We start from the raw sequence: 16,750 nt of genomic DNA on the forward strand, positions 1-16,750 counted from the left end.
GGCCGGCTGAGCTCATCGCACGGCTATGCGGCAATTACCGCCCGCGGGACGACGGGCTGACACTCCCGGGCCACCCGCGCCGCGCGGGGACACGGGCAGGGACACGGGATGTGGCGGCTGAGCCCGTGGGTGGGCACGCCGGGCTGGCCCCCCGGTGCCAAACGGCCCCGGGATGTGGGGGGCCGGTCCCTGGCACGGTTTGGGGCGCCTTGGCACAGCTCGGCGCGGTTTGGCACGGCACTGGCATCCCCACGACCCGCACAGCTTGGTTTGGTGAGGCCGGAGAGGGGGACAGGGCTCGGGGGAGGGGGGATGGAGGGGCTTGGGGTGGGTTGGAATGGCTTTGGCACGGCTGGGCACGGAGGGGTTTGGCTTGGCACGGCCTTGGCACGGTTGGGTATGGCTTTGACACGGCTCAGCACAGCTCTGTCATGGCTTTGGCACGGCTGGACGGGGCTTTGGCCCAGCTCTGTCGCGGCTCGAGGTGAATTTGGCACATCCTGGCCGGGCTAAACGTGGCTTTGGCACGGCTGGGTGTGGATGAGCGTGACTTGGCCTGGCATTGGCACTGCTTTGGTGGGGCTTTGGATGTCTTTGGCACGGGTTTGGCACAGCCGGGCTGGTCATGGGCACAGCACGGCACTGCCACAGCTGTGGCACAGCTTTGGCATGGCCGGGCACGGCTTTGGCGTTGCTGGACCGCTCTTTTGGCACACTTTTGGCGCGGTTTCAGCGCGGTTTTGGCACACCCGGACCCGGCCTTTGTCACCTGGGGATGCGACGGGCGCGGCCGTCACGGGTGGGCGTGACCAAACCCTGTGGGCGTGGCCACCCCCACGGGCGGGTACCTGTGCTGGGCGTGTCCCCCGTGGGTGGGCGTGTCCCCCGTGGGTGGGTGTGTCCCCTATAGGCGGGCGGGCCGTGGGTCGCGGCCGGGCAGTCTCGGCGGGGCCATGAACGGGCTGAAGGGCTGGTGCGCGGTGCTGGACGTGCGACCCCACGGCGAGAGCCCGGTAAGGACCCCCCACCCCGGGATCCCCTCCCCACGACCCCCGGGACCGCCCCCGATCGCTCCCGATCCCCTCCCGGGACTTCTCGGTGGGGAGGGGGATGTGGGTGCCCCGCCCCCGGCCCCGGGGAGCGCTGCCCGATCCACCCCCCTCGCCCTGCGGGGCTTCGTGGGGTCCACGGGGGGCTCTGCGGTCCCGCCTTCCCCCGTGGGGGAGGTCGGGGTTGCGCCCACCATCCCCCCGAGCGACCCCCGAGGGACCCCCCGGCACTCGCAGGGAATGGGGGGAGGTCCCGCCTTCCCCCGCCGCGCTCGGGGAGAGATCCCGGGCGGCGCTTCCAGACGGATCCCGGGAATGCCGGCCGGCACATGGTGCCGTGGAGCCATCGGGCCGGCCCCAAAAAACCTCCTTTTGTGGGGGTAACGCGCCCCTCCAGCGGCTCCCAGGAGGGTAGGGTGGTGGCGGTGGAGAGGGGGCGATGGGAACAACCGGCAGCGGCTCCTTCCCCCGCTTCTCTTTGAGCGAAATCCTCCCGATTTTTCTCTTCCTCGTCCTCGGGTTTTCCCCGGCGCCGTCCGCGGCCGGGACGGGCCCTGGGTGGGGCTGGCGGCGCCCCAAAACCGGCCCCGCGCCGTCCTGGCGCCCCGATCGCCGGGGATGGGGCAAAGCCGGCGGCGGTGCCCGGGAGAGCTGCCCGGTTTTGGAGGGGCAGGGGGGCCGGAGGGATCCCCCCCGAAAAGAGAATTGGGCCGCCTTGCCCCGTGCCGGCTCCGCGGGTGACTCAGCTCTGAGTCTCCTTTAGGAGAGTCCTCATTCCCGGCAGCTTTTCCCGGCCTTATAAGGAGCGATCGCGGCGTTGGGCTCGGTGGTTGATGGGGTTTGGGGAGATAAGAGAGGCTCCCAGCGCCGGCGATCCCCAAAATTCCGGCTGCTGATCCCTCGGAGATTAAACCCCCCCCTAGCTCAGGTCAGGCCTGTTCCGGGCGGGACAGACAGACGGACGGACCTTCCCGAGGGTTGCAAAACATTTGGGATCGCCGGCCGTGGGGCCCGGGATGTGGTTGGGATTCGTGGGGTTCCCTCTTTCCCCAGCCGGGTTGGGTTGGGTGGTGCAAAAGAGGCCGAAATATTTTTAAAGTCGGCTTCGGAGTTCCTGAAATCCCCTTCCCAGCTGTCCTCATTTCCACGGGATTCAGCTCTTGTGGGTGTTTGGGCCAGCGGGATTTTGGGAATGCCTCCTCGAAGGGTGCTGGGCAGGAGTTTCCTGCCGAAAAACCTCCAGCTGCTGGAGCTTCCCTGCAACCCTGACCTGGCCAAACTCTTCCCATCCCAGTTAATTCCCGAGTGAAATCTGTAAACACACACACACGGCCAGGCTGGAATAACTCCTGGGATGCACAGCTGGGGGGTGGTTAAAGAAGGATTTTCCATCCAAGATGGGTTTTGCCAAGCATGGGGCACTCCACTGTCTTCCCAGCACCTTGGAAAACTCTCCTGCTTCCCTGGAAAATAATGGAGGAGGCCCCAAATCCACCTCCCCCTCCGCTCCAGGGCTGGAAGCGGGAGCTGAGTGTTGGATTTAAGGCCAGGCAGGAGGGACGGGAGCGGGGCAGGAGTCCCTATGGATCTGATCCCGGCGGGATTTGGGACCTGGGGAAGCTCCAGCTTGGCACTGGGAGCAGCTGCTTCTCCTAAAACCAGCCTGGAGGAGGATGGAGCTGGGATTTGCATGGGTGGTTTCCTGGTTGGTCGAGCCGGGCTTTGGTGCTGGTTTTAAGTTAGTGCCGGGTTTAGTGCCGGGGCTGCGTGGTGGGTTTAATCCAGGAGCAGGTTTGGGGGGTTTTTTTTTTTTGGGGATGGGAAGCACCCACGTGCCGGGGGCCCCGGGAAGTTTTGGCTGCAGGGATGGAAATCGCTGGGTGCTTGTTCCTTTATCAGGGGGAATCTTTCCCTGGGAGAGAGGAGGTTTCCTTGGAGGCTCGATGGGATTGGGAATGTGGGGATCCTGGTGCTTGTAAACAAAGGCAGGAGAGGAAGGAATCCCATTGGATTCTGGCAGCAGGAAGATGCTGAGTGGTGCCCTGAGCCTTTTACCTTCCCTAAACCCTCTCAAATCCCAAAATCTCCCCAAACCCCCCCCCAGAATCCCCTCAAACCCACAGAGTGTTCCTAACCCGGCTGCTCCCAAGGCTTCCCGCCCGAATTTTTCCGACTTTGCCCCGGGAAAACATTCCCTGGAGGAAAACCTGCCCGGCAGCATCCGGTTAAAAACGGTTTGATGTCGGCGAGCGGGAGCAGATCCCGAGCGAAGCTTTCCCGGGATAAACAAGGGGGAGGGATGGAAGGGACCTGGCGGTGAGATCCATCAGAGCCAGGATTTGAATATTTGGGAAACAAACTCGGCTTGTTGAGACTTGGAGAAGCCTTGGAAGAGGGAGGCGGGAGCAGCCGGCCGGTGCCTTTGGAGGGGGTGACGTGGCCCAGGCGTGGCCCAGGCGCGATCCCAGGGCAGGGATCCACGGAGCAGCTCCGGGATTTGGGGTCCTTCCCGAGGGCCGGGAGCGGGATCCGTCGGTGGGGGGAAGGGGCTCGGAGCGTTTTTTGGGGTGCCAAGAAGCACCCACCTTTAGGTGGTCCAGACCTGAAGTCCTGCTGGGTGCTGGGTGTGGGGCACCTCTCATGGCACGCCTCTTGGGATTGTGGGATCGTGGAATGGTTTGGGTTGGAAGGGCCTTAAAAAAGCCCACCCAGTTCCAACCCCTCTGCCAGGGACACCTTCCACTGGACCAGCTTGCTCCAAACTCCCTGTCCAGCCTGGCCTTGGATCAACTCAGCCTTGGATCCTCCAGTCCCCAGGAGGTTGGATCCATGGCCTTGTCCTGGATCGCTCCTTTAATCCCAGTGGGATTCACTCATCAAATCCCAGCAGGATTCACTCTGATCCCAGTGGGACTCACTTGTTTAATCCCAGCAGGACTCACTTGTTTAATCCCAGCGGGATCCTCTCCTTTAATCTCAGGAGGATCCACCCCTTTAATCCCAGCAGGATCCACCCCTTTAATCCCAGCAGGATCCACCCCTTTAATCCCAGGAGGATCCACCCCTTTAATCCCATCAGGATCCACTCTGCAGTCCCCAGCTCAGGAGGGGGGAACAGCTTGTGTGACATCAACCTGGAGGGGTGGGGGGATAAAAAAACCACCTCCAGGGAGCCAAAAGCCCGACTTACACCTAAAACTAACCTTTAAATTGGAAAAATGGAACCTTTAAATTGCAAAACCGAACCTCTAAATTGCAGGAGAGCGTGAAGGTGCTGCGGCTGACGCTGCCCCATGAGCTGCCGGGCGAGCGGCGCGAGCAGGCGAAGCAGAAGGTGGGTGGAATTCCAGCTTTTTTTTTGGGAATTCCGGGATGGGCAGCGGGATTTTTGGGATTCACTGATCAGGAAATTCCACCCCCCAGCCGGTGGGAAAAGCCTACGCCATGGTGGCCAACAAATCCAGCAACGGGCACGCCCTGGCCTCGGAGTGCGTCAAGTCCAACGAGGGGGACGAGGAGATCATCAAGGTACCGGTTTGGGCTGGGAAAAAAGGGGGGGTTTTGTCCCCCCCTGGGTGGGAGGGGAGAGCGGGGTTGTGGTGGGAGAAGCAGCTCAAGGTGGGGGGGTTTCCCTTCTCAGAGTGGGGATTTGGGGAGTTTTAAAAGGGCAATTAAAACCGGGGAGGACAACCTGGAGAAAGGCTTTGAGGGAGGCTGAAGTTCAACTTAAAATTTAAATTAAACCCCCCATTGAGGATGATTTGGAAAAGCCTTTCAGGGAAGTCTAAAATTCAACTTAAAATTTAAATTAACCCCCCCATTGAGGATGATCTGGAAAAGCCTTTCAGGGAGCCTGAAGTTCGACTTAAAATTTAAATTAAACCCCCCACTGAGGATGGTCTGGGAAAAGCTCTTCAGGGGAGTCTAAAATTCGACTTAAAATTTAAATTAAACCCCCCATTGAGGATGGTCTGGGAAAAGCTTTTCAGGGGAGTCTAAAATTCAACTTAAAATTTAAATTAAACCCCCACTGAGGATGATCTGAAAAAACCTTTCAGGGAGCCTGAAGTTCGACTTAAAATTTAAACCAAACCTCCACTGAGGATGATCTTGAAAAGCCTTTCAGGGAGCTTAAAAGCAAGCTGAAGCTTAAGCTTGAAATTAAGGTTGGGGGTCACACAAGTGGAGGAACAGCTCTAAAAACCCCAGGAATGTTTCAGTCCGACGGGGAAAAACGTGTGGAGAAGGTGCCTGGGGACGGGACAGGATGGGATCCTTGGGATGGGATCCTCGGGATGGGATCCTGGGATGGATTTGGGACACTCTGGGCAGGTTTATTTTAGTCTGAGCCTCTCTGGGCAGGTTTATCTCAAAGCCCGAGCCGAGGGCAGCACAAACCACGAGGAGAAGGTGACCCAGCTCAAGAGCCACGTGCGGTACATCCAGGAGGTAATTCCCGGCATTCCCGGCCGAGGAGGGGGGGAATTCCCACCCAAAGGGTGTCCGGGAGCATCAATTCCCATCCCCCCCGGATTCCCTTGGGAGTTTGTTGATTCTCCCGCTCTAATCGAGGCCATCAATTAGTCCCGCCTGACTAATTGCTGGGCTCTGGGGCGGGAATTGCTCGGGAATTGCTCGGGAATTGCGGTGCCTTTTCCCCCCCAAGGCGCTCCCGGGCCCCGCCCCGACGGTTAAAAGGCAGTTTCCTTGGAATGTCGAGGCTCCCAAAGGGAACTGGAGGAGGAGGAGGAGGCGACCTGGGAATTTTAACCCTTTCCTCGGCTCCCGCTGGGAATGATTTTGGAAGTGGGAGCTTCTCCTGGGGCTGGGTTTGGCCTTAAAAACGTGGGAAATAAATGGGAAAGAAATAAATTTGGATGGGGGAGCCTCTCAGGGGCTGGGCAGTTTGGCCTTTAAACACGTGGGAAAAGGGGAAATAATTTAAATTTAGGAGGAGGAGAATGTCCTGGGATGGGTGGTTTGGCCTTTAAACACATGGGAAAAAGGGAAATAAATCAATTTAAATTTAGGAGGAGAGGGAGGAAATGTCCTGGGATGGGCAGTTTGGCCTTAAAAAAAATTTTAAAAAAGTGGGGAAAGGGGAAATAATTAAATTTAAATTTGGAAGTGGGACCGTGTCTCGGGCTGGGCAGCTTGACCTTAATAAAATTAGGAGTGGGGAGGGGGAAAAGGGGGGAAATAAATCAATTTAAATTCAATTTAAGCTCCCATTGAGGCGTTCCTGAGCCCCAGGGGGTTGATCTGGGAGGGCGTCTCCCCGGATTTTTTCATCATCCTTCCGACTCCTGTGCCAAAAAAAAACCAAACTCCTGTGCCAAAAAAACTTTTTCCAAAAAGAAAACAGTCTGTTCCCGCTGCCTCCTGCCCGGGGCTGCTCCGGGGTGGTGCCACCCAACCCTTTATCTCACCCCTTTTATCCCTGAGCCTTCCCATTCCCGGGGCTTTTGGCTCCTCCGATCCCAGCTTTGGGCTCTTGGGAGAAGCAGGAATTTGGGGTTATCCAGAGAACTCCTTTTTTCCTCCCTCTGATTCAGATTCCTTTGGATTTGCATTGATTTGTCTTGATTTATCTCTTGATCTCTCCTGATTTCCCCCTTTAATTTTCACCCCCCTCGTTTTCCCTCGATTCCTCCTGATCGCTCTTGATTCCTCCTGATTCGCTCTCGATTCCTTCTCATTCCTCTTGATTCCTCCTCATTCCTCTTGACTTCTGCTTTTGATTCCTCCTCATTCCTCTCGACTCCCCCTCTTGATTCCTCCTCCTTTCTCTTGATTCCTCCTCATTCCTCTTGATTCCTCCTCTCGATTCCTCCTCATTCCTCTTAATTCCTCCTCCTTTTTCTTAATTCCTCCTCTTGATTCCTCCTCATTCCTCTTAATTCCTCCTCTTGATTCCTCCTCTTGATTCCTCCTCTTGATTCCTCCTCATTCCTCTTGATTCCTCCTCATTCCTTGTGATTCCTCCTCTTGATTCCTCTTGATTCCTCCTCATTCCTTGTGATTCCTCCTCATTCCTCTTGATTCCTCCTCTTCTTGATTCCTCCTCTTGATTCCTCCTCTTGATTCCTCCTCTCATTCCTCTCAATTCCTCCTCTCGATTCCTCCTCTTTCCTCTCCCTCCCTCCTCCCTCCCCTCACTCCATCTCTCTAAATTTTGGTGAATTTTGGGCCTCCATGGACCAGCTGCCTCCCCTGCAGCCCCCCAGGAGCAGCAGGGCCGTGTATCCATAACCAACTCCCCACTGTGGATTTGTTGGGGGCTGAGAGGAAAATGCCAGGAAAACGCTCCAGAGGGTGTTGGTGGCTTCCCAGGCCGAGTTGTGTGAGGGAGTCAGGCAGGAAAAAATTAAAAAAAAGGGGCTCTGGCTGGGCAGGTTGTTGGCAGAAAACCCCCCTGGAGGAGGTTGGAGTGGCCTGGAGGTGCCATCCTTGGTGTCCTTGGGTTGTGCAGGTGGTGCTGGAGCAGCAGAACGGGAGCTGGACGTGCCCCGAGAGGCTCCGGGGGGACTCCTGGCAGGAGCAGGTACGGAGAGGAGGGGATTAAAAAAAAAGGGGGAATGTTCCAGGTGATGGGTGGGATGAGGCTTGGTGAGCTGGGAGAAGTCACTTCCAAGCGAACATTCCGTGATTTTGGGGAATGGAGGTTTAATTGGGTGGGTTTTTTTGTCACAGCTTGATCCTGCAGCAAACAGGGTCAGCTCAGAGATGGGGAGAGGCTCCATTTTAGATATAAAAATGCACTTTTTGGGAGGTTTGATCCCCACTTTAAAAAGCATTCCAAAGCTTTTTTAGCACCGGGGATAACAGGAATCTCACTGAGCATCCCTCCAGCTCTTCCTCCTTCCCCTGGGCTGGGGCAGATCACAGGATCCTGGAATCCCTGAGGCTGGAAAAGACCTTGGGGATCCCCCAGTCCAACCCAAACACTCCAGGCTGGGATTTTGGGCTGGGCCTCTCTTGGGTTTCAGGTTGCCCAAGTGGCCTCCTCCGAAACGAGGGCTGGGAATGCCACCAGAGGATCCCGAAGCTGATGCTTGGGAGCGTGGGAGGCGAGGACAGGAGCGGGGCAGGGGTGTCACCCACGCCGGGATGGGGTGGGGTGGGGGGGACCCTTTGGTGCCTCCCGACTCATCCCGCCCTGTCCCTGCCCAGGAGGAGGAGAATTGCTCCAGCCAGGACGTGGAGACGCTCCAGCAGACGGCCAGGAGGCTCCTCAGGAGGCTGCAGGAGGCCGAGAAGCGCCATCAGTTGGAAAGAAAAGCCTTTGAGGTGACTGAGAAGGGAATTTCGTCTCATTCTGGTGGTTTTCGAAGCTTCCCGGGGAGCCTGAGGGACACATTGGGGCTGGACCAGCTGCCTCCCCTGCAGCCCCCAGGAGCAGCAGGGCCGTGTATCCATAACCAACTCCCCACTGTGGATTTGTTGGGGGCTGAGAGGACCACACTTTGCCCAGGAAAACGCTCCAGAGGGTGTTGGTGGCTTCCCAGGCCGAGTTGTGTGAGGGAGTCAGGCAGGAAAAAATTAAAAAAGGGGCTCTGGCTGGGCAGGTTGTTGGCAGAAAACCCCCTGGAGGAGGTTGGAGTGGCCTGGAGGTGCCATCCTTGGTGTCCTTGGGTTGTGCAGGTGGTGCTGGAGCAGCAGAGCGGGAGCTGGACGTGCCCGAGAGGCTCCGGGGGGACTCCTGGCAGGAGCAGGTACGGAGAGGAGGGATTAAAAAAGGGGAATGTTCCAGGTGATGGGTGGGATGAGGCTTGGTGAGCTGGGAGAAGTCACTTCCAGCGAACATTCCGTGATTTTGGGGAATGGAGGTTTAATTGGGTGGGTTTTTTGTCACAGCTTGATCCTGCAGCAAACAGGGTCAGCTCAGAGATGGGGAGAGGCTCCATTTTAGATATAAAAATGCACTTTTTGGGAGGTTTGATCCCCACTTTAAAAAGCATTCCAAAGGTTTTTTTAGCACCGGGGATAACAGGAATCTCACTGAGCATCCCTCCAGCTCTTCCTCCTTCCCCTGGGCTGGGGCAGATCACAGGATCCTGGAATCCCTGAGACTGGAAAAGACCTCGGGGTTCCCCCAATCCAACCCAAACACTCCAGGCTGGGATTTTGGGCTGGGCCTCTCTTGGGTTTCAGGTTGCCCAAGTGGCCTCCTCCGAAACGAGGGCTGGGAATGCCACCAGAGGATCCCGAAGCTGATGCTTGGGAGCGTGGGAGGCGAGGACAGGAGTGGGGCAGGGGTGTCACCCACACTGGGATGGGGTGGGGTGGGGGGGACCCTTTGGTGCCTCCCGACTCATCCCGCCCTGTCCCTGCCCAGGAGGAGGAGAATTGCTCCAGCCAGGACGTGGAGACGCTCCAGCAGACGGCCAGGAGGCTCCTCAGGAGGCTGCAGGAGGCCGAGAAGCGCCATCAGTTGGAAAGAAAAGCCTTTGAGGTGACTGAGAAGGGAATTTCGTCTCATTTTGGTGGTTTTCGAAGCTTCCCGGGGAGCCTGAGGGACACATTGGGGCTGCTGGAGGTGGCCACCTCCTCCTGCTTCTCCTCCCTTCCTCCTCCTCCTCCCCCAAGGGTTAATTGTCCCCTTTGGTGTGTTTTTTATTTGGTGACTGCTCACTCACGGCCCGGATGGGCAGGGCCTGGCTGTGTCACCCCACAGCTGGTGACAGCGGTGACACCCCGGTGCCCATCCTGTCCCACAGGCCAAACTGGTCCTGGGCAGCCCAGGAGGGGGGGATCCCCAGGAAGTGGGGTTGGAGGGGTGACAGGGGGTGCCCTGGGGGACCTCAGTCCTTCCTCTGTAGGAAGTGGTGCGGTTTGGTGGCATCTCGGGGTCTTTGGTCACCCGTGGTGGGTGTTCCAGGGGGTCCTTTGGTGCTTGGCCACACGTTGGACCTGCCCTGCAGCTGTTGTGGGGGCACCTTGGTCCCCTCTGAGCTCCTGAGATGCTGGTGGGGGGTGTGGGCAGTGGCTGAGGTCACTTCCTTGGGCAGCTGACCCACCCTTGGGCAGGGTGGCCTGTCCTTGTCATTCCCGAGCTCCTGAGCTGTTGATGGTGGCTGAGGTCACCCCTTGGGGCTGGTCACCCCATCCTTGTCCCCTGGGTCACCCCCTGGACTGGTCACTCCATCCTTGTCCTCTGGGTCACCCCCTGGGGGTGGTCACCCCATCCTTGTCCCCTGGGTCACCCCCTGGACTTGTCACCCCATCCTTGTCCTCTGGGTCACCCCTGGGGCTGGTGACCCCATCCTTGTCCTCTGGGTCACCCCCTGGGGCTGGTGACCCCATCCTTGTCCCCTGGGTCACCCCTTGGGGCTGGTCACCCCATCCTTGTCCCCTGGGTCACCCCCTGGACTGGTCACCCCATCCTTGTCCCCTGGGTCACCTCCTGGGCTGGTGACCCCATCCTTGTCCCCTGGGTCACCCCCTGGGCTGGTGACCCCATCCTTGTCCCCTGGGTCACCCCCTGGACTGGTGACCCCATCCTTGTCCCCTGGGTCACCCCCTGGGGGTGGTCACCCCATCCTTGTCCCCTGGGTCATCCCTTGGGGCTGGTGACCCCATCCTTGTCCCCTGGGTCACCTCCTGGGCTGGTCACTCCATCCTTGTCCCCTGGGTCACCCCTTAGACTGGTGACTCCATCCTTTTCCCCTGGGTCACCCCTTGGGGCTGGTCACCCCATCCTTGTCCCCTGGGTCACCTCCTGGGGGTGGTCACCCCATCCTTGTCCCCTGGGTCACCCCTGGGGGTGGTCACCCCATCCTTGTCCCCTCGGGGCTCCCAGAGCTCTCCCTGGTCCCACTGCTGGAAGGAGTGGCCATCCCAAACTGGGGCTTGGTGACCAAGGCCATTTCCAGGGGCAGGTGGTCCCAGAGGTCCCCCTGGAGCTCAGAACCTCCGTGTCTCCCTCATCTGGGGAGCTTTTTCCTCACCCTTGGAAGTGTTTTGAAACCGGGGGAACCTCCTGAAGGACTTTCCCTGGGAGACACCTCCAGGTGCCTCCAGCAAAAACCCCCTGGGAGCACCCACGGGGCTTGGGGGATGTGTTGAGCCTTTCCCATCATCTCCTCCCCCAGAGGACGGTGGCCCAGTACCAGGAGGAAGCGGAGAGGACGAGCTCTGCCCTCCGGAGAGCCGAGAGGACCGCGGAGCAGAAGGAGCTGCAGGTGGATGAGCTGCAGAGAAGCCTGGCCGGGCTGGAAAAGGTAACCAGCAGCCTCCAGGGGATAAGGAAAAGGGTCAGGATTAGCAGAGCTGGGCATGGGAACCAGCCCAGGGAACCCAAAATCCCCCCCCCCAGCAGGGGTTTGGCTTCCCAACCAGGTCTAACCCGATATCCAGCTGCTGGGAATCCACCGGTGTGATTGAAAGGGGCCTTTTCCCCCCAGGCCTAGAAGAGCTGGTTGGTCCATTCAGGCTCTTCCAGGTCTCCTGGAAGTGGCAGCACTGTCTAGACAGTTCTGCTCGTGGGGCATTTCCCACAACCTGCAGCGAGGGATCTTATTATTGTGGGGTGTTGTTTTTGGTTTGGTTTGGGTTTTTTTTAGCTCGTTTTTAAGGTTAAAGTCCTAAATGGGACGGTGGGGGATGAGCTGAGCTCTCCTCCTGTGACAGAGCCTGAGGGAGGGGCTGCAGATGGGGCAGGGGAGGGTTAGGATGGGTTTTAGGGAAAGGTTTTTGGGTGATCAGAGGTTGGGATTGGGAGATGAGAGGTGGGATTGGGTGGTCAGAGGTGGGATTTGATGATCAGAAGGTGGTATTTGGTGGTCAGAGGTTGGTATTGGGTGATCAGAGGTGGGATTTGGTGGTCAGAGATGGGATTGGGTGGTCAGAGGTGGGATTGGGTGGTCAGGGGTGGGATTTGATGATCAGAGGTTGGTATTTGATGATCAGAAGTGGGACTTGGTGATCAGAGGTTGGAATTTGGTGATGAGAGGTGGGATTGGGTGATGAGAGGTGGGATTTGGTGGTCAGAGGGTGGTATTTGGTGATCAGAGATTGGTATTTGATGACGAGAGGTTGGTATTTGATGATCAGAGGTGGGATTGGGTGATCAGGGGTGGAATTTGGTGATCAGAGGTGGGACTGAGTGATCAGAGGTTGGTATTTGATGATCAGAGGTTGGGAAGCCCAGGGAAACACCTATCCCATGTTTTTCCATGTGGGATAACTCCCCCCGCTCTCTCCTCCCGCCGCAGGAGCACCGGGGCTTGGTGGCGGAGCTGAAAGCCGGAGAGGCCGAGCTGGAGCGGCTGCGGAGCGTGGAAGGGGACAAGCTCGCCCAGCAGGACCGGTGAGGCCCCCCCTGGAACTCTGCCAAGCTCCTCTCTCTCTCTCTCTTTCTCCCGGGAATCCCGCCAGGCTCCGGAGGAGCCGGGGGTGTCACCGCTCCTTGCCGGGGCACGACTGCACATTCCTGGGCAGGGCAGGGCGTGCTGGCCCTGCCTTGCCTTGCAAAACACCCTTCCCTGCTCCCCCACAGCTGATTCATCCCCCCCAAAAACCAAAAAAAAAAACCCCAACAAACCCTCCCTGAGTCCTGCTGGGAGATCCGGGCCCAGGTTTGGAGCCCCCGGGGGAGCCGCTCCAGGGCGGGATTGGGGACGGACGGGTTTGTTTTCTGGGAGGCCTCGTTTTTTTTTGGTTTTTTTTTGGTGGCCCAGCTCTTCCTGCTGTTCCTGCGGTTTCCAGGCTTTGTGGTTCCTGCTGGGATAGGGTTTGTGTCTCTCCTTCTCCTTATCCTCCCCAAAAAATTCCTGAGGCTGGAGAGAGGAGACCACAAGGCTGCGTTTTTGGGGGGAAGGGGGGGGTGTTCCCGGTTTTGGGTGGCTCCTGGACCGTGTCCCTGCTCTCTCCCAGGGTGGCCCAGCTGGAGAAGGAGGTGGCCATGCTGAGGGAGAAGATCCATCACCTGGATGACATGCTGAAGAGCCAGCAGCGCAAAGTCCGGCAGATGATCGAGCAGGTGAGGGGCTGCAGGGCTGGGAAGGCACTTCCAAAAAGCCCCCTGGGCACTTCCCACCTGTCCACGAGGAAAGGGGTTCCCAAACCGTTCTGGGCTTGCCTCTTGCAGCTCCAGAACTCCAAGGCGGTGATTCAGGACAAGGATTCCACGATCCAGGAGCTGAAGGAGAGAGTCTCTTACCTGGAGGCTGAGGTGGGTCCCTGAGGTTGGAAAAGCCCTCCAAGGTCATCCGAGTCCACCCTGTGGCCCCCAACCCAGAGCACTCAGTGTCCTTCCTTGGACACCTCCAGGGATGGGGACTCCAAACCTCCCTGGGCAGCCCCTGCCAAGGCCTCACCACCCTTTCCATGGGGAAATTCCTGATATCCAACCTGACCCTCCCCTGGCACAGCTCGAGGCCGTTCCCTCTTGTACCTGGGAGAAGATCCTGACCCTCACCCTGCTCCCCCCTCCTGTCAGGGAGTTCCAGAGAGCCAGAAGGTCCCCCTGAGCCTCCTTTTCTCCAGGCTGAGCACCCCCAGCTCCCTCAGGAATTTCTCCAGCCCTTTCTCCTGCTGCTCCAGCCCCATTCCCAACTCCTGCCCCTTCTCCTGCAGAACCTGGAGATGCACGACCGCATCGAGCACCTGATCGAGAAGCAGGTCAGCCGGGGCGGGCACAGCTCCAGGGCCCGCTCCAAGTCGGAATACGTGAGCAGGTACGGGGGGAAACATGGAATTCCAGCCGGGATTGGAGGTGGGGGGAGAACACCTGGCTGCTCTGCAGGGCCACGGCCTGGCTGGGAGGTGATGCTGGATTGGGGGGTGCTCTTCTGGGTCTGGGGGTGCTCTTGGGAAGCAGGGATGCTCCTCTGGATTTGGGGATGTTCTTGGATAGCAGGGATAGTCCTCTGGGTCAGGGTGTGCTCCCCACAAATTGGGAATGCTCTTCTGGATCTGGGGATGCTCTTGGATAGCAGGGATGTCCTTCTGGATCTGGGGATGCTCCCCACAAATTGGGGATGCTGTTCTGTATCTGGGGATGCTCTTAGGAAGCAGGGATGCCCTTCTGGATCTGGGGGTGCTCTTGGGAAGAAGGGATGCCCTTCTGGATCTGGGGATGCTCCCCACAAATCTGGGATGCCTTTCTGGATCTGGGGATGCTCTTGGGAAGAAGGGATGCTCCCCACAAATTGGGGATGCTGTTCTGTATCTGGAGATGCTCTTGGGAAGCAGGGATGCTCCCCACAAATTGGGGATGCCCTTCTGGATCTGGGGATGCTCTTGGATAGCAGGGATGCCCTTCTGGATTTGAGGATGCTCTTGGGAAACAGGGATGCTCCTCTGGATTTGGGGTGCTCTTGGGAAACAGGGATGCTCCTCTGGGTCTGGGGATGCTATTGGATAGCAGGGATGCTCCTCTGGGTCTGGGAATGCTCTTAGGAAGCAGGGATACCCTTCTGGATCCGGGGATGCTCTTGGGAAGCAAGGATGCTCTTCTGGATCTGAGGATGCTCTTGGATAGCAAGGGATGCCCTTCTGGATTTGAGGATGCTCTTGGGAAACAGGGATGCTCCCCACAAATTGGGGATGCCCTTCTGGATCCGGGGATACTCTTGGGAAGCACACCCTACTTTTTCCCACGTCTCCATCCCCTCATCCCCTCCCTCAGCAGAGCCCAGGGCAGCCAAAATCCCTCCCGTGGGGAAGAAGGGGGGGATCCATCACCCCCTAAGCCTTTTTTTCGTCCTGAAAACCCCCCCTTTCTCCTCCTGCAGCAAGAGGCTGACGGGCCCCAAGCCGCTGCCTCTGATCCGAGTGGTGGAGACCTGATCTGCGAGGGCTGGGCCGAGCTGGACTCTTCCCCTTTGTCGTGGTTGGCCCGGATTTTCCGGATTTTCCCTGCTTGGCTCCGGCCTCGGGGCCCTCCCGGGAGCTGCGGCAGCCGAGGGTGGATGGAGCCCCAAGGGGCACTCCTGGAGCAGGGAAGGAGGTTTGGGAAGCGCCCGAACGTGGCTGTTCCTTGCGGGATCCCAGCCCAGCTCCCGGGTCTGGAAGCTGGGATAGTTCCCCCCCCTTTCCTTTCCTTCTTGGAGTGGATTTGCTGTCCCAGGCTGGGTTTGGAGGGAGGGTCTCCCCTCTCCCCCCTCAACCAGATTCCCCCTCTCCCCTCCAGCTTCAACACGGCCTGGGGTGGGGGTTGAAGGCCACCCTTTCCTTTCGGGTTTTCCAAACTCCCAAATGCAAAGATTCCACCTCCCAGAGAGAGAAATCCCTCCTTTCCCGCCCGATTTCCAACCTCCAGCACCCACCTGGCTGAAAAATCCGTGTATTCCCAAGCTCTTCCCCCCCCCCCAGTTTGGACCCGTTCTCTGTGCCATGTGTGTGACCCCAGGGGCCGTTCGGGGCACTTTGGGGCACTCCCCTGTATTTATTTCCCTAAATTATTGGTGTCTCCCAAGGATGTGGCGACAGGCACAGGCTGCCAGCCCTGGCATTCCCAGGAATGCAGCCCAGGACTGCCCCATCCCACGTTTGACCTGGGAAAACACCAACCATCCCTTTCCCCACCCCGGGGGGAGGAGCTGGGGTGGTTTTTATTGCCTGTTTTTGGTAGGAAAATACATCATCTGCCTCCAAATCCTGCTTGGGTTGGTTGAAAGGTGGGAACAGCGGGAATTTTGGGAGGGTGGGGGGTGTTTTCCCTGCATCTCCAGGTGCTTCTGGTTGGTGTTTTTCCAATCTTTCCAATCCAGACATTGCTCCACACACACCATGGGAGCGAGGTGGGGTCTCTGGATTGGAATTCCAGCCATTCCCAGCTCCCTGGGGGAGGTGGGAGGGGGAAATGTGCATTCCCAGAGTGGGAATTTCTCCTCAGAGCCGGGACTGTCTCCATGGAGAGGGTGGGATAAGCTGGGAATCAGCACCCCCTGCCTGCCCTGGACCGCTGAGGGGATCCCAATCCCAACTTTCCAGGGGTTTGGGAAGAAGGAGGGGAAAAAAGGTGGGAAGGAAAGTGGGAGAAGGATGAGGGGAAGGGGAGGAAGAGGGAGGGGGAAAAAAAGAAGGAAGGGAGAGGAAGAAGGAGGGAAGTGGTGGGAGGGAAGGACCAGACCAGGGATTTGGTGCTGCTGGGAGAGGAGGGCGAATATTCCTGGGGGAATAAATTAGGAATCTATCCCGGGAATAAATCACAACCCATCCCAGGAATAAATTACCCAGGAAATAAATCATCCCAAAATATGGATATCAAAGCCAGGAAGGGCTGGGAAGCCTCTCCCTTGCTCCTCCTGGCTCCAGGTGGGAGTTACAGGGGGAGGTCACTGCATGTCCCCAACCCTTTCCCGCCGCTCCCACAAGAACACCACCACCAAAAAAAACCCTTTTATTTTTTTTTTTTTTTAACCATTTATATTTATATATATATATAAAAAAATTAAATATATATAATATATCGTGTTTAAGACTAAAAATATAGTACAGAATATTTAAAAAAAAAAAAAAAGGAAAAATGGAACGTAAAAAAAAAGGGAAGGTGTGTGTGTGAGGGGGTCAGAGAAATGTTGGGGGGTGTCTGAACCAGCCTGTGCTGAGTGAGGGGGATTCCCGTTTTTACCACGGGGGGTCTTGGGGTTGGGGAAGTGGGAGGGGTTGGAATTTAAAGCTTCGGCTTCGCTTCCCGGTGCCTGGGGGTGGCTGGATTGGGGACCCCCCTCCTTCCCAATTTTCCCATGGGA

The 16,750-nt window shown here is 57.9% G+C and overlaps 1 protein-coding gene across 2 annotated transcripts; it reads left to right on the forward strand.

Moving 5' to 3' along the window:
- Nucleotides 1-337: 337 nt before the first annotated feature.
- Nucleotides 338-16,030, forward strand: TUFT1 (tuftelin 1). Of its 2 annotated transcripts, none has more exons than XM_050330453.1 (12): nucleotides 338-1,013; nucleotides 4,309-4,383; nucleotides 4,473-4,577; nucleotides 5,412-5,498; nucleotides 7,522-7,593; nucleotides 8,223-8,339; nucleotides 11,144-11,272; nucleotides 12,266-12,360; nucleotides 12,927-13,032; nucleotides 13,141-13,224; nucleotides 13,629-13,729; nucleotides 14,789-16,030. In XM_050330453.1, exons 1-12 carry the CDS (start codon nucleotides 954-956, stop codon nucleotides 14,841-14,843), a joined length of 1,086 nt encoding a protein of 361 aa, XP_050186410.1. In that variant the 5' UTR covers nucleotides 338-953; the 3' UTR covers nucleotides 14,844-16,030. The 2 variants fall into 2 exon arrangements, with proteins under 2 accessions (XP_050186410.1, XP_050186409.1); XM_050330452.1 differs by lacking the exon at nucleotides 8,223-8,339 and adding an exon at nucleotides 9,388-9,504.
- The last annotated feature ends 720 nt before the right edge of the window (nucleotides 16,031-16,750 follow it).

This window comes from Myiozetetes cayanensis, unplaced genomic scaffold (assembly GCF_022539395.1).
Source record: "Myiozetetes cayanensis isolate MyiCay16 unplaced genomic scaffold, myiCay2020 scf41, whole genome shotgun sequence".
Classification (NCBI taxonomy): Eukaryota; Metazoa; Chordata; class Aves; order Passeriformes; family Tyrannidae; genus Myiozetetes; species Myiozetetes cayanensis.

Coding starts and splice junctions, on each gene's coding strand:
- TUFT1 (XM_050330453.1), top strand. CDS start 954: ATGAACGGGCTGAAGGGCTGGTGCGCGGTGCTGGACGTGCGACCCCAC. Junction 4,384..4,472: donor GCGAGCAGGCGAAGCAGAAG/GTGGGTGGAATT, acceptor TCCACCCCCCAG/CCGGTGGGAAAAGCCTACGC. Junction 13,730..14,788: donor AAGTCGGAATACGTGAGCAG/GTACGGGGGGAA, acceptor CTCCTCCTGCAG/CAAGAGGCTGACGGGCCCCA.